This window comes from Cnephaeus nilssonii (genome assembly GCF_951640355.1).
Source record: "Cnephaeus nilssonii genome assembly, chromosome: X".
Classification (NCBI taxonomy): Eukaryota; Metazoa; Chordata; class Mammalia; order Chiroptera; family Vespertilionidae; genus Cnephaeus; species Cnephaeus nilssonii.
The window spans coordinates 110,604,799-110,628,993 of NC_137071.1; the positions used below are offsets into that span (position 1 = coordinate 110,604,799).

At 46.5% G+C, this 24,195-nt stretch overlaps 1 protein-coding gene across 2 annotated transcripts in view; it reads left to right on the top strand.

Moving 5' to 3' along the window:
* Positions 1-19,141: 19,141 nt before the first annotated feature.
* The window catches only part of ZDHHC9 (zDHHC palmitoyltransferase 9), a 35,771-nt gene continuing 30,717 nt past the window's right edge, over positions 19,142-24,195 (top strand). For both annotated transcript variants that reach the window (XM_079765164.1, XM_079765163.1), the window contains exons 1-2: positions 19,142-19,328; positions 20,898-21,198. In XM_079765164.1, coding sequence (XP_079621290.1) covers positions 21,032-21,198 — 167 coding nt within the window. In that variant the 5' untranslated portion in view covers positions 19,142-19,328; positions 20,898-21,031. The remainder of the gene's footprint in view (positions 19,329-20,897; positions 21,199-24,195) is intronic.

The following is a 24,195-nucleotide window of genomic DNA, read 5'->3' on the forward strand; positions in this document are numbered from 1 at the left end:
CAGCCAAGGGTTCGGCGAGCCTGAGGGAAGGCCGGTGAAGGATGAAGAATAAAGACGGACAGAGAGAATAAGCTGGGTCTAGGTGGATCTTCTGTGCCTTGCTGAGGCCACAGAACAGATCCAGACTGCAAAGCTGATGCTTTATTTATAGTCAGGGACAAACAAGGTAATTTACAATGTTCTTGTGAGTTTCACTTGTTTTGGTAGTACTTGCTGCCCCTCCCACAGCCCATTAGCTACCCAGGAAAGATCTAGGGAGCAGTTAGAAGATCAAGCTTAATTATGCTTAGAAGACTGTGCCCTCCAAGCTGGGACTTGTTTGCGACTTTGCCAGCAGGTCAGTCCGAGGCTTAACCCTATAACCGCTCCCTACATTTTACAAAGTGGTTTTCCCAATATTTTAAGTACCCACCTGGTACCTTACATAGTAATTGCAATATTATTGACTATACTATAGGCCCAGTGCATGAAATTCGTGCACGGGGGGGGGGGGGTCCCCTCAGCCCAGACTGCACCCTCTCCAATCCAGGACCCCTCGGGGGATGTCCGACCGGCAGGTCCATCTCACAATCCGGGACCACTGGCTCCTAACTGCTCACCTGCCTGCCTGATCACCCCTAACTGCCCCTGTGATGACCTGGTCACCCCCAACTGCTCCCCTGCTGGCCTGGTCACCCCCAATACCCCCTCACCAGCCTGGTCACCCCTAACTCCCCCCCCCCGCCACCAGCCTGGTCACCCCTCACTGCTCCCCTGTGTTGGCCTGGTAACCCCTAACTGCCCCTCCCTGCCGGCCTGGTCACTTCACACAGCCCTCTGTTAAGTCGTTTGGTCATCCCTCACTAACCCCCCTGCCAGCCTGGTTGTCCCACACAGCCCGCTGCTCAGTTGTTTGGTCCCCCCTTACTGCCCCCCCCCACTGGCCTGGTTGCCCCACGCAGCCCTCTGTTAAAGTTGTTTGGTCATCCCTCACTAATGCCCCTGTCGACCTGGTTGTCCCACACAGCCCACTGGTCAATTGTTTGGTCGCCCCTCACTAAACCCCCTGCCGGCCTGGTCACCCCATGTAGCCTGTTTGGTCGTCTGTTTGGTTGTTTCGGTTGTGATAGTTGCTTAGGCTTTTATATATATAGATTTCCTATGCTGTACTTAATGTCTTTTAAGTTTTTTATTGTTGACAGTATTACAGATATCCCCTATTTTGCCCCTCTCCCCCCCTCCACCCAGCCCCTACCCCACCCCAAGCCTTCACTGCACTATTGTCTGTGTCCATGGACTATGCATATATGAATAGAAGATCTTTGATTAATCTCTTCCCATTCCTCACCCCTCTCCCCTCTGAGATCTGTCAGTCTGTTACATGTATCCATGCCTCTGGACCTACTTTGTTTGTCAGTTTATTTTGTTCATTAGATTCCACATATTAGTGAGATCATAGTATTTGTCTTTCTCTGACTGGCTTATTTCACCTAGCATAATGGTCTCCAGGTCCATCCATGCTGTTGCAAAGGGTCAGACATCCCTGAGACTGTTTTGTGGCTGCTATTTTGTAGTTTTTAATCCCTTCACCTTTTTACCCAGCCTCCCAAAGCTCTCTCCTCTGGTAACCATACAACTGCTCACTTTATCTATGAGACATTATGAAGTTTGTCTTAAATAAGCTTTTTATTTTGGAATACTTTTAGATTTACAGAAAAGTTTCAAAGGTTAAACAGAAAGTTTCCATATACCCAGTTTCAATTTCCCTTAATTTCACTTTCCTTTAATGCTATTATTTGTTGATATTAAGAAACCAACATTGCCACATCATTATTAACTAAACTTCAGATTTTATTCAGATCTCACTAGTTTTTCCATTAATGTTCTTTTTCTGCTTCAGGATCCAATCTACAATACCACATTGCATTTAATTGTTCTGTTTCCTTATAATCCTCTGATTTGTGCCATTTTCTCAGTCTTTGACTTTGAAGCAGAATTTTTCAGGTATTTTGTAGAATGTCCTTCAATTTGAATTTATTTGCTGTTTTTCTCATGATTAGATTGGGTTATTGGTTTTGATAAATAATACCACAGAGATGAAGTGCTTTTTTCACCTCATCATTTTAGAGGGTACATGCTATAAACATAACTTATTACTGGTCATATAAACCTTGATTAAGGTGGTGTTTGCCAGTTTACTCCACTGTAAAGTTGCTTTTTTTCCCTTCCCAAGCTTTATTCTTTGGAAGTGAGTCACTAAATATGATGCATTTTTTATTATTCTATTTTTCATTTTTTAGTTTACTGGTAACACATTCTTTTATTATTCTTTTAGTTGTTAACCTAAAAACAACAACATCTTTTCTTGACTAAAACCTACCTGCAATTAATACTTTTACCACTTCTTAGTGTAAGGATCTATCAACGCTTTAACTCAGTTTATTCCCTTGTAAATTGAGCTGTTGTCATGTGCAGTTAATGTCATAAATTTTAATTCATCATGTTTTCTAAACCCTATAAGACATTTTATAAAATCTTTAAAGAATCTCAAACCTACAGAAAATTTTAAGTACAGTACAAAGAACTTCTTCCTGAACCTTTTATGAATAAGTCACTGATGTGATGTCCTATCATTTCAAACCGTTTTCATGTCTATTTCTTAAAACAAAGCAAAGGGAATTCTCTTGCAAAACTACAATATAACCATGAAATCATAACATTAACACTGGTAAGTTGCTATTATCCAATACTCAGAGTCCATTCAAGTTTTGTCAATTTTGCCAATAATGTCCTTTACAGCCAAATAATTAAATTCCAAACCAAGTACTACATTTGTTTGTTATGTCTATTTAGTGTCCTCCAATATGCAATAATTTCTCTGTTTTTTATTGACTTCCATGATTTTGACACTTGAAGATTATAGTCCAGTTTTTTAATAAAATGTCCTACAACTTAGGTTTCCTTGATGTTTCCTCACAATTATATTCCATTTATAAGCTTTTGGCAGGACGGCAACAGAAGTGATGCTTTATTCTTTTATTGCATTAAGGAGATGTCTTCCAGGCTTCTTCACTGTAAGGTTATTCTTTTTCCCTTTGCAATTAATAAGTATTTTGTGGGGAAGTATATCTGAATAAGTACTTTGTGGAGAGATATATTTGAAACTCTATCTATCTTACCTATCATCTATCTATCTATCTATCTATCTATCTATCTATCTATCTACCTATCTATCATCTATCTATCTCTATCCCCAGTTTCTCATCAAACTTCTCATTCATTCATGTCAGTACGGACTCATGACTTCCCACTGTATTTAATGGTTGTTAATCTATTACTATCATTTACTGTGATGCTAAAATTTAGCCAGTGGGATCTCTTTTACACTGGCTTCTGTGTTCTTTTGACATTTCCCCATTATTCTTTGAGCACTTCTTTACTTGTGAGGACAAAAATAAATTTCAAACTCAGTTTATACTTTCTTTGCCCCGGTCCCAGAATTAGCCTTTTATCCAAGGAGCTCTGGTTCCTTTTAGTGGAGAATAGTATTTTAGAAACCAATATGTGGGTGCTAGACATGCTCATTGTTATTAAGGTTGTTATGGACTGAATGTTTGTGTCCCCACAAAATTCATAGGTAGAAGCCCTAATCTCCAATGTGATGGTATTTGGAAATGAGGTACTGGGAGATAATTAGATGAGGACAGGAGGATGGGGACCCCATAATGGGATGAGTGCCCTTATAAGAAGAGGAAGAGATTAGAGCTCTCTGCACCATATGAGGATATAGTGAGAAGGTAGTTATCTGTAAATCAGAAAGAGACCTTTTATCAAACATAACCATGCTAAAAAACAAACAAACAAACAAAAAAACACCCCATAACCATGCTGGCAACTTGATCTAAGATTCCTAGCCTTCAGAACCATGAGAAATAAATTTCTGTTGTTTAAGCCATCCACTCTATGGCATTCTATTGTATCTGCCTGAGCTGACTGAAACAAGGGTATTGCAGTTTTCAGGCCCTCTCAATGGATTAACAGTGAGAAACCTGGCTCCCATTTTTCTTAATATAATCCTCTTATATGTAAACAATCTTATGTAGTTGTAATTTTCCATTATGTCATTTAATTTTATGCATATATTATTTATGGTTATTTTTTTAAAGAATAACTTTTTAAAAATGCTATGCATTTAGATATTTTCATTGATTTCAGAGAGGAAGGAAGAGGGAGAAAGAGAAACATCAATGATGACAGAGAATCATTGGTCGGTTGCCTCCTGCAACGCCCCCTACTGGGGATTGAACCCGAGCATGTGCCCTTGACCAGAATCGAACTTGGGACCCTTCAGTCAGCAGGCCAACGCTCTAGCCACTGAGCCAAACTAGCTAGGGCTAATTATGATTATTTTAAGGACTATATCTTAGAGCTCTAATATCTGGATCTTCTGTGGGTCTATATCTATTGCCTATTTTTCTCTTGATTTCTAGTCAATGGTTGTCATTTTGCATGCATCATTATTTTACCATATACAAAGATGAAGAGGTAATTTGAGGTATTTGTTGATGCTATCTTCCTCCAGGGAGAATTTAGTTTTTTTACTCTGACAAAGCACTCAAGATAAGAATAGATCACCTTAATCTGATTAGAAATTGAGACTGGCTTCATTCCTTTTGTTTTGTTTGGTTTTTGTTTTGTTAATCCTCACCCCGAGGATATTTTTTCCATTGATTTTTCTTTTTCTTTTTCTTTTTGTTAATCCTCACCCAATGGTTATTTTTCCATTGATGTTTAGATACAGTGGAAGGGATGTGAGAGAGGCACAACGATTGGTTGCCTCCTGCACAGGCCCTGATCAGGGCCAGGGATCGAGCCTGCAACCAAGTTACATTCCCTTGACTGGAATTGAACCTAGGATGCTTCAGTCCACAGGCTGATGCTCCAGCCACTGAGAAATACCAGCTAGGAGTGGGCTTCATTCTTTATGAGGGCTAGTCTGTTTCCCATTCTCTCTTCTTCTAGGTTATGGCCCTTCAGCTGAAATTCTGTGGTTTTTACCAGGGCTCTTCCTTTGTGGACACTCAACACCATTTCCCCCCTTTCAGTTCCATGAGATTTCTGAAAGCTCTACTCAGTTCCTCAGCCACTATTTTCTGCTCAGGTTCCTAGCTTCTTAATCAACAGCTTTCAAACTGGCAAATGCCTTAAAAGCAAAATCTCTAGATTCCCCACAATATTGACCTCTCAATTTCTTCCTACCTAGGTGGCCCTTCAATGGGACAAAAACATTTTACAAATATTTCTATTGATTTTAGAGAGAGAGGACGGGAGAGGGAGAGAGGGATAGAAACATGGATGAGAAACATCCATTCGGCTGCCACATGCACAGCCCCTACTGGGAACTGAGCCCACAACCCAGGCATGTGCCCTGACTGGGAATGGAACCAGTGACCTCTTGGTGCATGGGACAACTCTCAACCAACTGAGCCACACCTGCCAGACTAAACTTTTTTTTTGATGTGTTGATCAGCTTGTATACTTGTTCTCAATGGAATGGTTACTCTGAAAGAAGGTTGTCTGCCATTGACAGAAGCAGAAATTGATTCATATTCATAAGAGATTACCTTGGCTATTGTGTGGAGAGTTAAGAGGGGGCAAGAATTGAAATAGGGAGACCAGATAAGAAGCTTGATAAGATGATGGTTTGCATAAGTATGAAAACAGAGATGTGGAGGAAAAAACATAGGTTGGGAGGTGGGGTGAGAAGAGGTAGAGGAAAATATAGGACTCTAATGTCTCCATCTTACAAGGTAGGCAGTTAGGAGAAACTATCCATGGCGACACAATGGCGGGCTGGAACGTGCTCGGCGTAGTTCCCCCAGCGGTCTCCGGCTGAGGGGAAGGCTCCACTCGCTGCCGAGCACGGACAGACGAGCCACTGGGAGACATGGGGTGGGAGACTCCACGCTTGCTGACCTCCGAGTCCTTCAAGAATCTCAACGCCCCAGAAGCGGCCAGGTGCGCACGCTCGACGACCGGCCACCGCTGCAGACCCAAGGGCCGACGCAGCCACCCTGGACCAGCCTGCCGCCGCGCACCGGGCACACCGGAGCTTCGCCGAGCCCGCCGCCCAACGAGTTCTGCGGCGGCTGCCCTGGAGCTCTGAGAAAATGGCCGAAGGAATTGCTGAGATGGAATTGACCAACAGGAATTGGGATCAAGAAGACGAAACCCCGCTGGGTCCCGGATCCGGGTGAAGCCGCGCGCCCCTGGGTCGGGGTGAGGCTGGGAACTGGGTCAGGGTGAGGCTGGGTCCCGGGTCCGGGTGGGGCCACCCCCCCTGGGTCCGGGTGAGGCTATGCGCCCGTAGGTCCGGGTGAGGCTTGTACCTGGGTCCGGGTGGGGCCGTGCGCCCCTGGGTCCGGGTGAGGTCACGCGCCCCTGGGTCCGGGTGAAGCTGTATCCCGGGTCCGGGTGAGGCCGTATGCCCCTGGATACGGGAGAGGCTGGGTCCCGGGTCCGGGTGAGGCCTCACGCACTTGGGTCCGGGTGAGGCTATGCGCCCGTAGGTCCGGGTGAGGCTTGTACCTGGGTCCGGGCGAGGCCGTGTGCCCCTGGATCTGGGTGAGGCTGGGTCCCAGGCCCGGGAGAGGCCACGCGCCCCTGGGTCCAGGTGAGGCCATGCGCCCCAGGGTCCGGGTGAAGCTGATTCCTGGGTCTGGGCGAGGCCGTGTGCCCCTGGAATCGGGTGAGGCTGGGTCCCGGGTCCGGGTGTGGCCGTGGGCCCCTGGATCCGGGTGAGGCCACGCGACCCTGGGTCTGGGAGAGGCCACGTGCCCCTGGGTCCGGGTGAGGCCACGCGCCCCTGGATCCGGGGGAAGCTAGATCCCGGGTCCGGGCGAGGCCGTGTGCCCCTGGATCCAGGTGAGGCTGGGTCCCGGGCCCGGGTGAGGCCACGTGCCCCTGGGTCCGGGTAAGGCCACGCGCCCCTGGGTCCAGGTGAAGCTGGATCCCGGGTCCGGGTGAGGCCGTGTGCCCCTGGATCCGGGTGAGGCTGGGTCCCAGGTCCGGGTGAGCCGTGCATGCCCCTGGATCCGGGTGAGGCCACGCGACCCTGGGCCTGGGAGAGGCCACGCGCCCCTGGGTCCGTGGGAAGCTAGATCCCAGGTCTGGGTGAGGCCATGGGCCCCTGGATCCGGGTGAAGCTGAATCCTGGGTCTGGGCGAGGCCATGCGCCCCTGGGTCCGGGTGAAGCTGAATCCTGGGTCTGGGCGAGGCCGTGCGCCCCTGGATCCGGGTGAGGCTGGGTCCCGGGCCCGGGAGAGGCCACGCACCCCTGGGTCCAGGTGAGGCCATGAGCCCCAGGGTCCGGGTGAAGCTGGATCCTGGGTCTGGGTGAGGCTGTGTGCCCCTGGAATCGGGTGAGGATGGGTCCTGGGTCCGGGTGTGGCCGTGGGCCCCTGGATCCGGGTGAGGCCACCCGACCCTGGGTCTGGGAGAGGCCACGCGCCCCTGGGTCCGGGTGAAGCCACGCGCCCCTGGATCTGGGGGAAGCTAGATCCCGGGTCCGGGCGAGGCCGTGTGCCCCTGGATCCAGGTGAGTCTGGGTCCCGGGTCCGGGTGAGGCCGTGGGCCCCTGGATCCGGGTGAGTCCACGCGCCCCTGGGTCTGGGTGAGGCCACACGCCCCTGGGTCCGGGGGAAGCTAGATCCCGGGTCCGGGTGAGGCCGTGTGCCCCTGGATCCGGGTGAGGCTGGGTCCCGGGTCCGGGTGAGGCCACGCGACCCTGGGTCTGGGAGAGGCCACGCGCCCCTGGGTCTGTGGGAAGCTGGATCCCGGGTCCGGGTGAGGCCGTGTGCCCCTGGATCCGGGTGAGGCTGGGTCCCGGGTCCGGGCAAGGCCGTGTGCCCCTGGATCCGGGTGAGGCTGGGTCCCGGGCCCGGGAGAGGCCACGCGTCCCTGGGTCCGGGTGAGGCCATGCGCCCCTTGGTCTGGGTGAAGCTGGATCCCGGGTCCGGGTGAGGCCGTGTGCCCCTGGATCCGGGTGAGGCTGGGTCCCGGGCCCGGGAGAGGCCACGTGTCCCTGGGTCCGGGTGAGGCCATGCGCCCCTGGGTCCGGGTGAAGCTGGATCCCGGGTCTGGGTGAGGCCGTGTGCCCCTGGATCTGGGTGAGGCCATGCGACCCTGGGTCTGGGAGAGGCCACGCACCCCTGGGTCCGGGTGAGGCCACGCGCCCCTGGGTCCAGGGGAAGCTAGATCCCGGGTCCGGGTGAGGCCGTGTGCCCCTGGATCCGGGTGAGGCTGGGTCCCGGGCCCGGGTGAGGCCACGCGCCCCTGAGTCCGGGTGAAGCTGGATCCCGGGTCTGGGTGAGGCCATATGCCCCTGGATCCGGGTGAGGCTGGGTCCTGTGTCCGGGTGAGGCCGCACACACCTAGGTCCGGGTGAGGCCACGCGCCCCTGGGTCCGGGTGAGGCCACGCGCCCCTGGGTCCGGGGGAAGCTAGATCCCGGGTCCAGGTGAGGCCATGTGCCCCTGGATCCGGGTGAGGCCACGTGCCCCTGGGTCTGGGAGAGGCCACGCGCCCCTGGGTCCGGGTGAGGACACGCGCCCCTGGGTCCGGGTGAAACTGGGTCCGGGTGAAGCTGGGTCCCGGGTCCGGGGGAAGCCGCGCGCACCTTGGTACAGGTGAGGCCACGCACCCCCTGGGTCTGGGTGAGGCCACGTGCCCCTGGGTTCGGATGAAGCCGTGCCCCTGGGTCCGGCCGAGACCCAACCAGAGGGAATCGAACCTGAATTACCACCATTTGTCCACCATCCAGAGCAGAGGGGTCAGTGCCGACATGTACACATAAGGAACTGGTGGACATTGATATTGGGTCTCAAAAGAACTGTTGGTCCAGAAAGAAACTCACTACAGACTGATTCATTTGCCAGTCAGCATAACTATTATTGCTCATCTCACATTCAGTTCATATAAGTATATCTCTAGTGACACATGATCTCGCTCATCTAGGGGAAATGATGAACAACATAGACTGATGAACAAGAACAGAACCAGAAACAAGGAGGCATCGATCGGACTATCGGGCCTCAAAGGGAGGATAGGGGAGGGTGGGGGGAGGGGGGAGAGATCAACCAAAGGACTTGTGTGCATGCATATGAGCCTAACCAATGGTTAAGTTCAACAGGGGGTTGGGGCATCCGTGGGGAGGGGTGTGGGATGGGAATGGGGGGATGAGGACAAATATGTGACACCTTGATCAATAGAGAAATTAAAAAAAAATAAAATGGAAATGAAACAAATTACAAATTGTTTATAAATAAATAATAATTATAACAATAAATGGAAAAAATCCTATGTTGATGTTGTTATAAATATCTTCACTTAGTAAACCTGTGTTATAGACTTAATGTTTGTGTCCCCCTCAAATTTGTATCTTGAAACCTAACCCCCAAGGTTATGATGTTAGGCAATGTTGCTTTGGAAGGTTCTTAGATTATGAAGGTGAAGCCTTCATGAATAAGATTAGTGCCCTTATAAAAGAAACCCCAGAGAATTCCCTTGCTCCTTCTGCCATGTGAGGACACATTGAAAAGATGTCAGCTATCTAGGAAGCAGTTTCTCTCCAGACATCAAATATGTTAGCACCATGATCTTGGACTTCCAAGCTTCCAGACCTGTGAGAAATAAACGTTTGTTGTTTATAAGCCTCTAGTTTATCGTATTTTGTTATAGCAGCACAAACCGATTACAATAGCCTCATTGATAACTATAGTTAGGATTCTGGTACATGGAGTGAGCAAATGAAAAGAACCTTACCCCTTCTGTGGTGCTAAGTGAGGCCTGTGTTTGTCTACCAGTGCCATACATTTCATTTTGACTTGAATTCACTTGTAACCCCCAGCAACAACTCCCTTCACTAATACTTTGATATAAATTGGCTTCATAATAAATTCGTATAATATAACTTGGAAATGTTGATATGTTCAAACTATGGTATCCCAATGTTTCCATAGTAACTAATGTACACCCAGGGGAGAAAGATGAAGAATAAATGAGACTAGCATTTTAACAAAAGAAGTGAGGGGCAAAGAGACTTTAGACATGTAATTATCTCTTGTTTAGGAATATGAAGATATTCATCTACTTAATGATGGGGTGATAAAAATTGTTACAATGAAACTTGTCAGTAGCCATTAATATTCCATTTTCTCTATAATCATCATCATCAAAAGCATTTATTTTTAAATGTTTTTATTGATTTTAGAGAGAGAGGAAGGGAGAAGGATAGAGAGATAGAAACATCGAGAGAGAAACATGGATTGGCTGCCTCCCGCACGTCCCTACTGGGGATTGAGCCAAAACCTGGGCATGTATCCTCACTAGGAATCAACTGGTGACCTCTCAGTTCATGGGTCAATGTTCAACCACTGGCCGGGCACCATCAAAAGCATTTAAATGCTTCTTTGGCCAATACTACTGTAGAATGAGTTAAAGGAACATAGCTGTCATGCTCCTGTGAGCCTGCAATCAGGATGGGACAGGTTAGGCCAATGCTCATATTCCAGCCTGCCAGGCAGAGCAAATCACTTTGCCCTAATGATTATTGGGAGGAGTTAGGATTCAAAGAAGCTTACTCAATCTCGTGGAATTTGTTTGCTTTGATGCAAGACTACTAGAAACTGAACACTCTGCTGGTTAAAGACTGCCAGTATAGGGTGCTGCTGCTCCCCCTTTCCTATTCCATCAGCATATTTCCCCCATTCCTTCATAACATTCTATTCTTCCTCCCCAAATGCATTCTGTGCACCATCCCCACCAATTCCAAAACAACCTGTTCACTTCACCTCTCGGCTAGTTCTAAAGGTATGTATATATTTGTAGGTACATATATATATATCTCCCCACATATATCTCTGATAACATGCTCTCCACATATATCTCTGATAACATGCTAATTTACTAAAATACAAAACAGTATGTTTTAGTGTTGAACCAGTTGTTACAGACTAAATTGTGCACCCCCCGAATTCATATGTTGAAGCCCTGACCCCCAATGTGACTGTACTTGGAGATAAGGCCTATATGGAGGTAATAAAGGTAAAGTGAGGTCATAAGAGTGGGGTTCTAATCTGATATGACTGGTATCCTTAAAAGAAGAAGAGACACCAGAGATCTTGCTCTCTGTATGTTATGTGAGGATGCAGCAAGAAGGCAGTTGTTTGCAAGTCAGGAAGAGAGCTTGTACCTGGAACAGAATTGGCCAACACCTTGAACTGGGACTTCTAGCTTCCAGAACTGTGAGAAAATACATTTTTGTTGTTTAAGCCACTCAGTCGATGGTATTTTGTTATGGCAGCTAGAGTAGATGAATATATCAGTGTATATGCATAACCAATAAAGCTATTATCAGATAGGAACAGATTTTGGGGGTGGTGGTGGAGAGATGACTTTTTATTTTAGAACTAGAGACCTAGTGCACGAAATTCATGCATGGGTAGGGTCCCTAGGCCTGGCCGGCAATCAGGGCTGATCTGTGGGGCCCCCCGCTGTCACCCACCTTGGCTGGCCTGGTGCTGCCTGCTCACCGGCCCCGCCCCCACAGCCACCGCCAGTTGCCTCCTTCTGTGGGGCGACTGGTGGGGTGATCAGGGGAGGGGAGGTTCACTGGCACCTGCCTTGGCTTGTCTGGGGCCTGCGGGCTGGGGGCAGCATCTGCGCTGAGTGTCTGCCCCCTCCCCCCGGTGGTCAGTGCCCATCATAGCCACCAGTCTTCTGCTGGTCATTCCGCTGTTCGGTCAATTTGCATATTAGGCTTTTATTATATAGATAAGAGTTTAAATTTCTACAGAAAAATATAATAACCAATGAAATATTATTTAATCCAAAACAGAAACACAGAGTAGAGGAACAGAGGTATACTGAATAGCTCTAGGTTGGTAGATAGCCTCATTTAGCTGATTCAGCTTAGTCTGATTCCTTTCCCATTTAGAAAAGGGGTAAGAAACACTTTTAAAAAAACATACATCACCTTTTGAAAATTAGTCTTCAGCTTACCTTCTGTGCAAATGAATTCAGAGATTAGAAGCAAGATGTGATGGGAGGTGCCAGCAGAGTGAGGTTCATCAATGGGAAGGAAAGTCAATTCCCTGGAGTTGCTAGGGGAAGGTGCATTAGAATGTAGACCATCTACCTTGGATGGCTAGGTCTGGTAGACATGATCAAGTAAAGAAAGGCCTTAGAGGTCAAATAAAAAAGGAGTATATCTTCACCCTAGTTGGTTTGGTTCAATGGATAGAGCGTTTGCCTGTGAACTGAAGGATCCCGGGTTTGATTCTGGTCAAGGGCACATGCCCGGGTTGTGGCCTCGATCCCCAGTAGGGGGCTTGCAGGAGGCAGCTGATCAATGATTTTCTCTCATCATTGATGTTTCTATCTCTCTCTCCCTCTCCCTTCCTCTCTGAAATCAATAAAAAAATTTTAAAAAAAGGAGTATATCTTCATACTAGAGGCTCAGTTTGGACAAGGGACATTTCCATGTTTTGTTTTGTTTTTAATTGTGATATTCAGTATTACAGTCACTGGGGTGACAGGGAAATTTTGTGGAAATGGAGTTCTCAATAAAGCATTATTTTATCCCAAGATATTTAGTCTCCATTATTACATACAAATTCAAACAAGGCAGGGAACTATTTATTCCTCAATAGAATGGTCTTTTTTTGTCATCTATAACACAGAAAGCTTAAACATCCCAGTCAATCAATTATATAACATACTAAAATGTAGCTAAAATGTTGTCACTGCGCTTTTCAGAACTCCAATTATCCTTAAAATTGTTGCATTGTTGAGGTATATGGATATTGTAGTTAGATCAGTTTTCTTTTGCTTATTTCCATACAATTTAAAGAAAAGCATATCAACAGGAACATACCAATGCATACATTAATTTCATTTTAGTTTTTTTTTCTCAGTGTGAGATTCAGAGGCTAACAGATTGCCAGAATAACTGAGTTTTGAATATATGAAACATGATAATTTTACATTAATTTGTAGCTGAGTAGAAGTTTGGCTTGAGAGCTAAATAAATATAATATTTTATTATCTTAAAAAACAATATTTTTGTGTAGCTAATATATTCAAATGGAGCAAAATTCCAGATATAAAAGGATATACACTAAAAATTAGGTCTCTCCCACGCCCTTAGCTCCAAGTTCTCCACTTTCCACCCCTGAAGGCAAGCACTATTATCAGTCTCTTGTGTTTCCTTCTAGAGATATTCCACAGTGCATTGATTCTGGTATAGGATCTTCTCCCCTCCCCTAGCAGGCTCTCAATATCTGGCAGCATCAAAATATTGTTATTTGAGGCAAAACTATTGCTCTGAGCAGTAATGTGGAACAGTGACAACCCTTGCTCCTTCTCACACCCCCCTTGGAAACCATATTCCCCAAATTGATCACCAGACACTTGTCCAAACCACTTCTAACTGGACATAATACTAACATAGACACATTTATCATGAATACACAACAACTGAAACATCTAACAGATGCAATCATTAAATATTTACTTAGTTGTGCCCTGCTGGTGTTGCTCAGTGGTTGGCATCAACCCAGGAATCAGCAGGTCATGGGTTCAATTCCTGGTCAGTGCACATGCCCAGGTTGAGAGATTGACCCCCAGTAGGTGGCATGCATGAGACAGCCGATCAATGATTCTGTCTCATCATTGATGTTTCTATCTCTCTCTCTCCCTGCCTCTCTGAAATCAATACAAATGTATAAGAAATATACTTAGTTATGTATGTATAAAAGTAGGTGCTTTTGGTAGGTTGTTGAGCAAGAAGGAGGTTCTGTTTCTATGTTAGATAGAATTAGTGAGAAATTGTTCTCTCTTTTCCAAGGAATTGGAGATTTAATCAGAGAGGTGCTGTGTAAATGACAGAAGGGAGAAACCTTGGCTCAAAGGTGCAGAAAAGGCATTGCAGGCCTCTCTTCCTTGGTTTGCAGATGGCCACCCTCCTGCTGTCTCTCCACTTGATTGTCCCACTGTGCACGAGCACCCCTAACATCTCTTCATCTTCTTAGGACACAAGTCATACTGGATTGGGGCCCCAACCCAAAGGCCTAATTTTAACTTAATCACCTCCTTTAAAGGCCTTATCTCCAAATTTGGTTACATTCCTAGGTCCTGGAAGTTGGGACTTCAACATATGAATTTTGGGGGGAAAAGCAATTCATCCCAAAAGGAACACATACTGTTGTCAGTCACTGGGGATACAGCAGTGAACAAAACATAAAAATCCCCTCTGTTATTGACTTTACGTTCTAGTGGGGAGAACAATAATAAACATGGTAATTAGCCTGGCCAGCATGGCTCAGTGGTTGAGTGTCGACCTATGAATCAGGAGACCATGGTTCAATTCCTGGTCAGGGCACATGCCTGGGTTGTGGGTTCAATCCCCAGTGTGGGGCGTGCAGGAGGCAGCTGATAAATGATTCTCTCTCATCATTGATGTTTCTATCTCTCTTTCCCTTCCTCTCTGAATTTAATAAAAAAATATTTTTAAAAATAATTAAAATATATAGTATGTTAAAAGACGGTAAGTGTTATGGAGAAAAATAAAGTAGAGAAAGGAGAAAGGGAGTTCTGGTTGGGGGTGCAATTTCAAATAGTGTAGCCAGGGCAAACTTCTCTGAGAAGAGGACCTTTGAATAAGGACCTGAACGAGGTGCTAGCAAACCATGCAGATATCTAGGGAGAGAGAGATCGTTCTAGGAAGAAAGAATAGCTGGTACAAAGGGCTTGTGGGAGAACATGTCCAGTTTGTTCAAGGAACAGCAAGGAGGTCCCTGGGGCTCATGCAGAGTGAGTGTGAGGATGGGGTAGCAGGGGTGAGGGGGTGGTGGCGTGAATGATTGTATGAGGTCTAGTAAGTCATAGTAATGACTTTGGCATTTGTTCTGAGTGAGATGGTGTGTTAGAAAAAGCTCATTCTTCCCTGTTGTGTTTCTCTTTCCCTCTCACACTACTACCACACTCACAACCAAATGTGTGAGGAATTTTCTCTACAATGAGCAGTTCTCTGTGACACCAACTGAGTGTCCTACACTTTCACTCAATTCTGACACTATCAGCCTGGAGATAGCATCAGTCCCAACAGATTAAGAGCTCATCTTGCCAGACTGCTCCTACCCCACTTTAGATGCCAATGGCAAATCCAGGTTGTCATTTGTGCTTCTGACCTATCGGCTATGAGGTTCTCATGACCCCCTCCTTGGCTTCGATTAAGTTTCTAGAGCAGCTCACAGAACTCAAGGAGCCCTTTCTGGTTTGGCTCAGTAGATAGAGTGTTGGCCCATTGACAGAGGGGTCCCGGGTTCGATACCAGTCAAGGACACATGCCCTGGTTCCAGGCTCCATCCCCAGTAGGGGGCATGCAGGGGGCAGCATTTCAATGATTCTCTCTCATCATTGATGGTTCTAGCTCTCACTCTCTCTCCCTTCTTCTCTGAAATCAATAAAAAAACCATTTTTTTTAAAAAACCACACTTGCTTTAAAAGAAAATCAGTCAAACAAAAAAACTCAGAGAAACATTTACTTACTTAGGTTTACCATTTTATTAAAGGTTATGATAAAGGATACAGATGAATAGCCAGATGAAGAGATACAGATACTAGTACATACATAGGGTGAGATCTGGAAGGGTCCAGAGCAAGGGAGCTTCTGTCCCTGTGGAGTTGGGATGTGTCACCCACCAGGTACATGGGTGTGTTCTGCAACCTAAAAGCTCCTTGAACACCATACTTTTGGGATTTTTTTGGAAGCTTCATCACCTAGGCATGATCAATTATTAACTCTATTTACAGCCCTCCTCCCTTTTCAAGAGAATGGGGGTGGTGGTGGAAATTTCAGCTTCTAATTCCATGACTTGGTTTTTCAGGTGAACAGCCCTCATCCAGGAGCCACCCAGAGTTGCCTCATTAGAATAAAAGATGCTCCACCCAAACGGCATGGCTCAGTGGTTGAGCATTAACCTATGAACCAGGAGGTCACCGTTTGATTCCCAGTCAGGACACATGCCCAGATTTCAGGCTCAATCCCCAATGGGGGGAGGGGGGGCAAGCAGGAGGCAGCCGATCAGTGATTCTCTCTCATCATTGATATTTCTACCTCTCTCTCCCTCTCCCTTCTTCTCTGAAATAAATAAAAATATATTTTAAAAAATAAGTAAAAGATGCTCTTATCACCCAGGGAATTTACAAGGGTTTCAGGAACCCTGTGTCAGGAACTGGGGTCAAAGAGTAAATATTAGGAAAAAAGATGCTCCGATTGCTCTTACCATTTAGAAATTTGCAAGGGTTTTAGATGTTCTGCTCCAGGAACTGTGGGCAGAGTATATATTATTTCACAGATGGGAAGCCATTGGACAAGTCATGGGTGGCAAGGTCTGAGTTAACATTTAAAAGAATCTTTCTAACTACCGTGTTAATAGACCAAATGGGGCAAAAGTGGGAGCAGGGAGACCAGTACGGGGAGTGTTGTAATACTCCACTTTCTCTAAATGATGTGCCTATACTGCACTTCCTTGGTTTACCAGCTCTAGACATTATCTAGTGACTTCCCACTATAATAAATGGGGATTTAGCTCACTTACACTGCATCACCATCCTTTTTATTTCCCATTATTTAGTTCCCCTCCCCATAGATAACCATTTTTATCTGCATCCTTTTGTTTTTATGTCTTTTTTATTATTTTCTTGACTTTTATTATCTTTGTTCTTATGCCTTGGTAGAGGAAGGGAGAAGGAGAGATAGAAACATCAATGATGAGAGAATCATTGATTGGCTGCCTCCTGCACACCCCACACCAGGGACCACCGAGCCCACAACCCAGGCATGTGCCCTGACTAGAAATTGAACTGTGACCTCTTGGTTCATAGGTTGACCCATGCCAGACGGGCATCAAGCATTTTTAACCAAGCTCACCAGAATGTATGCCATCACACTGTGGAAACTTGTACCTTTATTCCAGGGGTGTTTCTAGTGCTCACTGGGACTGTGCCTCCCCTTGAAAGAAGCCAACCCTAATTTGGATGCATACAGTCTGGAGTTTTATTGAAAAGAGAAAAAACAACAGAAAAGAAACAAACTCAATTTATAGTCACAATTTAGTTGTGTGTGTATTAAGACTTTCAGGATTATATAAAACGATGTAATTACATAGAAGGAAGTCTTATGGAATGCTTGTCTATAGAAATTTTCCTTATTTTTCTTTTAGTGGTGAACACAAATAAGAGATTGTATTCAAACAAGCCTGACCTACACAGACACTTAATCCCAGAGGGAATGTGACCCAGAGCAGGGAGGGGCAGAGCTCAGGAATGTGTTGCCATGACACATCGATTCCAGGATCCCCTAGGCTTCACCTGCACCTGAGATATGGACAAAGTATGTCTGGGTGCTGCAGGGGTTTATTTTTGACTGCTCCATAGTCAGGAGGATGGCAGCTGGGCTAGCCATGAGCGTCTGGAGTACACAGGCTCAGGAATCCAGGGCTGTGGGAGTTCCTCTCCCTTCCATACCAAGTGTGTACAATATCAGCACCTTCCAGGATTCAAAGCAAAGGGAGGGGGGAGAATTGGAGACAATGATATCCATCCATCACATGGTTTATCAGAAATAAACTGATGGTCCAGCTGGTGTGGCTCAGTGGTTGAGCATCGACCTATGAACGAGGAGGTCACGGTTCGATTCCCAGTCGGGGCACATGCCTGGGTTTCGGGCTTGACTCTCTCATCACTGATGTTTCTATCTCTCTCTCCCTCTCCCTTCCTCTCTGAAATCAATAGAAATATGTATATATAAAAAGAAATAAACTGATGATTCTAACCAGCATGCGTGCTAAGGAACAATAAAAGCTTTATAAAAACATACTTTCTCCTACAAATTAATTATAACACATTTCTGTCATAAAAATTACTTAGTGATTTTTAATCCTTTTAAATATTTCTTGGAAGGGTGCATGAAAGTGGTAAATGTAATTATCATCAGGTAGCTTTTTGCTTCATATCATGTGGGACCCAAATAGTGTAAAGGAGAAATAGTTCTTGACCATGATTCTTCAACTAATACAAAAAACTGCTTTAGGGAGACCTTTGGCAATCTCTTCCGTATTAATTACAAACACCCTCACCCTAGAGAAACTTTATTCAAGCTCAGGTAAGGAGAGGCAACCTTCAGCCCTTTCTCATATTTCTCCTTTTATTTGGAAGCCCAGAGCCATACTAGAGGAAACAGAGCAGTGCTTCTTAAAGTCCCTCGTATAATATCAATGCCATGATTCTGGACTTTTCCCCCACTCCAATCTTGAATTTCTAAAGGATGTGATTCACTGGGATCAGTAGCAGTGACTCATTGTGGCAGTAACTGCAGAGGAAGGGGCAAAAGAAAAGAATGAATGTGTTTGATGGGTAGGGATTCTGCCTTGGATCCTGACTTCCCCCTCCCCAATTATCATAAACTCTCTAAAGCGAGTAGTAATTTCCAACCTTTTTGGCAATCTTTATACTTCGTTATCTACCTGAAAGAATCTATGCTCTGTCAGTAGATTTTCTCTAACTTCCTCACTGTCAATTATTTGTTGTAGGTACTGCAAAAATTATTCTATGTTCTTGAGAACAGTTATCGCTTTCAAGTTCCTTTTTATATTTGTTTGCTTTGTTCCGCAAGAGTAAAATGCCAGTCGCGGTTGCTTTCGTGCAAGTAGGACAGCAGAGGCCCAGTTTGGGTTGAGCACCCGGATCTGAGAGCCAGTGCTGCTTCAGCATCTCACGGTGTGTGTGGGGGAGGCTGGTCCCCAGTCCTCCCTTGTCCTATCCTAACTATCCTTCACCTCCGTCTCTGTGTAACTATATTAAGCGAAGGCGACACTTCACGTATAGGCGATTGGACCCCAAAAGGAAGCTTGCAGCGCTTGCCAGGTGGGCACGAAGCCGGGAGATGGGTGGGGAAGTGGGGCGGAGGCACTATTGAGTGGCGTTCGGAGTAGCCAACAGTACTTCGGGGCAGCGGTGGCAGGGGCGGAGACACTGAGGTCTATCAGCCAATGGAGGGCGAGAAACTACTGGAGCGACCTAGTGACGTGAGAAGCCTTCCATTCGGCCAGCAGTAGGCGGCTGCCACAGCTGTTTTAGGGCCCCGATCTTTGGGGCTCCTTGTCTGGAGAAGGCAGCCTCCGGGCTTGGGAGTAGAGGTCGCTGCCTTCTCGGGCGGCTGACGCGGTCCCCTGGGACAGTCCACTTCCTGCCCTCAGTCTCTGGCCGAATTTGGGCTCCCAGGTTCAGGTAACAAGGGGTGGGGGTTGGGGGTCTCCTGGGCTTGGCCGCATGGTGGGCTGCCAACCCCTCCGCTACATCGGGACGCGCGGACCTTGGCACTGCCCGGCTCAGGGTGCCAGCGGTGAAGTCCCCAGCCGTGGTGACTACACGTGGCGGAGCGTGTGTGAGTGTGTACGAGCGTGTGGAGGTGGCGCGCGTCCCGAGCTGTCTGGGGCGGTGGTCCGCTGCGTGGCGGAGGCTGGGCGGGCCTCCCGAGACCGCGCCCGCTGCCTGCCCTGGACTCGGGCCTTGGCCCCGGGCGGGTGGGCGGTCGCTGGTTCTGGACGGATTTTGATCTTTGTTCTCCCTGGCCCAGCTCCCCTTCCTGGTCTCTTCTCCTACTGGGCCGGGTTATTGGGAGAAGATTGTTTTCCAGGTTAGTTTTACACAAAGGAAGTGTTTCTGCACCTTTTACCCCTCCCCTTTCCCAAGCCCTCCACCTTCTGATTGCCAGGCACATCGCCTAGTCTCTGTTTGGACCCTTGCCCTCTCCAGCTGGGGGATGATTTCAAGTTGGTTGTTTCTCATCAGTCCGTCAGGCTGCAGGCTTCCGCCTCAGTCGTGCCAGCGTGGGGCATGTGGTGTCAGTAAGTAGAGGCCACAGCACCACACCTGAGAGGATGAGAAGGGTGGCAGTGGCTGAGAAAGGTTGGGCTTGGGGATTCAGGATGCTAAGTAGAGATGGTACTTATGAAAGATCCCAGAAAACACCGTTTAATTGCTGTCTTGTTCCTCCCCCTCCAACGCTTTCAAGACCTCTCCTGTTTTAGTCAGCCTTCCACCTATAGATCTGTGATGTGGTTTTATTAAGATTCCCACAAATGTTAGGCTTGACCCCCAAAATTGGTTCATTTCCTGAACTCAGGAAGTTACCAAGGGTTTGATGAGGGGAAATCTGTTTTGAGTAAGTACCTGGATGTGTGTCCAGAGTGTCCAGAACCTCCTAGCTCTGCCAGAGGATGACTTGTTCCCTGGTGTGATTCATATTTGAGTGGCTAATTGAAGAAAGAAGGTGAAGAAGTGGAGGAGGGGAGGGAATGGCTCCTTAAGGACATAAATTATTATTTTTAGCCCTTTTAATGATGATTATAGAACAATGTGGTGTAGTGGAAAGTGCCCTGGATTAAAAGTCTGCAGACAAGTATTTTTACTTAGCTTTGCAGTTGTGTGACCCTGGATAAATTATTTTCTCTCTCTGGTTTTCACTTTACTCATTTTCAACCAATTAATTGGGGCTATCACCTATAAAAACCCTTCTAGCTCCAAGGTTCTGTGATGAACAAACCACCAGTATTATATTGGAACTATGGGGGTTTCTTTAAGAAGGTATACTAGCGCTCTTCCTCTTCTTTTTTTTTTTTTTTCTGGAGAACCTGTAAACTTTTCTCCATTTAGAGGACAAACATAGATGGGAAATAAACTTTTCCTACTTCCCCACCCCCACCCTTTCAGGCTTATCTTTTGCTTCTGGGGAAGGAGGATTGAACTGCATTTTCTTGTTCCTGTCTCATTTTTTTTTTTTGTCTTTTCTCTTAGGGTTAGAAGTTGGACTTTTGATGATGTTTGACCCAGCGGCAGCAATAGCAGGCAACGTGATTTTAAAGTTGAGCTCAGCCTCTGTTTTTTCCATCTTGTAATCACAAAGAGCATCTGGACCAGGAATTCCAATCATGTCTGTGATGGTGGTGAGAAAGAAGGTGACACGGAAGTGGGAGAAACTCCCAGGCAGGAACACCTTCTGCTGCGATGGTCGTGTCATGATGGCCCGGCAAAAGGGCATCTTCTACTTGACCCTTTTCCTCATCCTGGGGACCTGTACACTCTTCTTTGCCTTCGAGTGAGTTTCCATTGAGTAGAGTCACCTGACAATGATTACTTTGAATCTAGGGGAAGAACCTTCTTTCTGGGAAGTTTGTGGGTGTTCCTTGGATGGTTGTCACTGTCCTCTTGAGCAGTGTCTATGGATCATGTCAACTGAATTCATTGCTTTATGCTTATAGCAGAGTATGTGTTGCATAAAAAGACCAAGACCTTTGATACCAATATTATAGCACTGATTTGGGGCTACTCCTGACACCCTTGGGAAAGAAAATAATTTGTTTTTATTACTCACTTCCCCTTTTCAGTGGTCTCCTTAGGTTCTTAGCGACAGGCTGCCTCTTCCCCACCCCTCCCAAGCCCAGGGGCACCCCTTGTGGTCATAACTCCACCCCACCATAGTCACCTATTCTGTTATTCTGGGTCCTATGTACTTTAGGGATTAGCTCTCAGCTAGCTGTTAAATTGAAAAGTTAACTGAATTGGGAACCTGCAGATTGGTTTCAGCCTCATCTATGCTACAAACTAGCTGTGTGTGTGGCACATATGTGCTTATTAACTGTGAGTTCTTTTATTCACTTAAAATCACTCAATATAACCCTCTATTTTGTGTGTGTTTGATACCAGCCTTGGAGTTATTTTTTTTTTCTGTGATGTAATAGCCAATACTAGAGCCACTGTAGGACACCTGCTAGGGAGGTGGCTAGGTGGATTCTAGGATACTGTGACATCACTGCTGGTTGTTCTGAGAATGCTATGTACTCTGGGGATGGGAGCAATGCTAATTGGTTTGGGGTTATTATGAGGAGGGCCTTAAGGAGCCACGAAGTGTGTGTAGGCTGTGAGCCACACCTAACTTGAGCCTGCTGTAGTTCATGTACATGAGTGACCTAGAACTGCAGCATAGCCATGGCAGGGAGGAGGGGGCTCCTTGGCCAGCCTTTGTGGGTAATTAAAATGAGCTCTGGTCTCTTGGGGCTCATTTTTGTCTTTTCTTTCTGTAAGAGCTTCAGGCTTTCCCAGTGCATCAAGAGTGATTTTTTGAGCTGCTTTGCTAGACTTCTTGATGGTTGCAACTGGCTTGAGTAACAGCAGGGGGAGGAAGGGGACCCAGTTTATAACAGGGCTAGGAAAGTAAGGTCAGAAGAGCTTTGTCAAAGGCACTTTTGCTGCTGTTGCTGTGGACTTTGTGAAGTATTTGGCAGAGTCAGGCAGTTTGGTCATGGCGTCTTAGCTGCTTTCCATTCTGAGTCTCATGGCTGAGTGTGTGTGTGTGTGTGTGTGTGTGTGTGTGTGTGTACTTGTGTACTTGTGTGAGGTACAAGTGAGTATGTGCAGTCAGGCAGGCATATGTATAACTCCATAATCTCCCCTCCCCCGTCCCCCGCCCCTCCTGACCCATCTCTTCAAGTTTTTTTTTTTTCTTTTTGTTAATCCTCACCCGAGGATATTTTATTCCATTGATTTTTAGAGTGGAAAGGAGGGGTAGAGACAGAGAGAGGAACATTGATGTGAGAGAGACACATCTATTGGTTGCCTCCCACACGGCCCCAGTCTGGGCCAGGGATAGAGCTTGCAACTGAGGTATGTGCCCTTGACTGGAATCGAACCCGAGACCCTTCAGTCCACAGGTCAATGCTCTATCCACTGAGCCAAACCGGCCAGGGCTCTCCAAGTTTTCTTTGCTTTATTCCTGCCTTGCTTCTTTTTGGAAGTGCAGAGCTGAACTGTGCTCTCTATCATCCTCCCTGTCTTGTGCGTCATCCCCTGTGAAATCATTAGCTCTTTCTGCCCCTACCCCCAACCCCTTTGCCTTGGGGTTAATTTGTTGTGATTGAAACCATTCAAAACAAATGAGATTTGTTTTCTGACCCTGAGTGAGCTGATAATTCTGGGCCTAGGAAACCTCTGGTTTGACTGGCCGGGGGAATTTGAAATTTGGAGCTATTGGTGTTTGGTCCTTTTTGTATCTGGGAGCCAGACAGAGTCTGATTTGGGTCTGTACCACTTAGACCCAAAGGCTTCTGAAGAAAACTGCCCATGGGATGAGCTTATAATTAGCCAAGTTACAGTTTTACAGAGGCAGGTTGAGTTTTCTGCCAAGACGACTTCCCCCCCCCCCAAGTTATTTCTCACACTTTGTCCTCAGATATGAAGGGTGAGGTTGTTTGTAAACTGCTCGGAGTTCCAGCTGTCTGTGCAATAGAGTAAATATTTTTGAGGGTAGGGCTGGGGAAGGGAGAAGGGGGGAGGAGAAGGAAGTAAATATATTAGCTGAGGAATGGAATGGGGAAGTATAACTCTGACCAAAGGGGAGAGGATCCTGGTGATGAATCCTTTTCACTAAGAATGGTGGAATCTGTTTGTGAATGTGTGTATGTGTGTGTGTGCGATACATATATAGACATACAGACACACAGATACTCTACATGCTGACTGCCTGTGCCTTGCCAATGACAGGCTATACAAAGGAAACCAGCATGCCTCTGAATAATGGAGTCACTTTCTGGTCAACCTTTTTTTCTTTGGAGTCTGTAATTTACTACCAAGCACAGAGTGGGGGATAGGTGGTGAGGGGTAAAATATGGGCTCCTTAGATAGTATTAGAACTTAGGGAGACCTCAGAAAGTCAGCTGATCAAGCTAGGTGAGGGTGACAAAGGGCTGGTTATTTTCATCAGTTTGTCCAGAAGCATAGACATCACTTCCTCTGGCTGCTGCATTTTTGCCTTGGGGAAGAGAGTCCAGATCCTGAGGCACATCTGGATATGCATTTTAGTAATAGGGTCTTGCTTGCAGCAGGTGCTTAGGAACAAGTGCGAGTTGATTTATAGCTGCCTGTGGCACAGCCCTGGGTCAGCCAGATGGCTTGAGAAATCTGGTCAGGCATATGTGTGCCCCTTGATGAAAATCATGCAGTGCTAGTAGTGCCAGTGGAAATAGTTTTAGTTTTGGATTTTGCCTTTACATGTTTAGACTTCTCAAAAGAGGGACCTATACTTTTTAGTGGACAGATA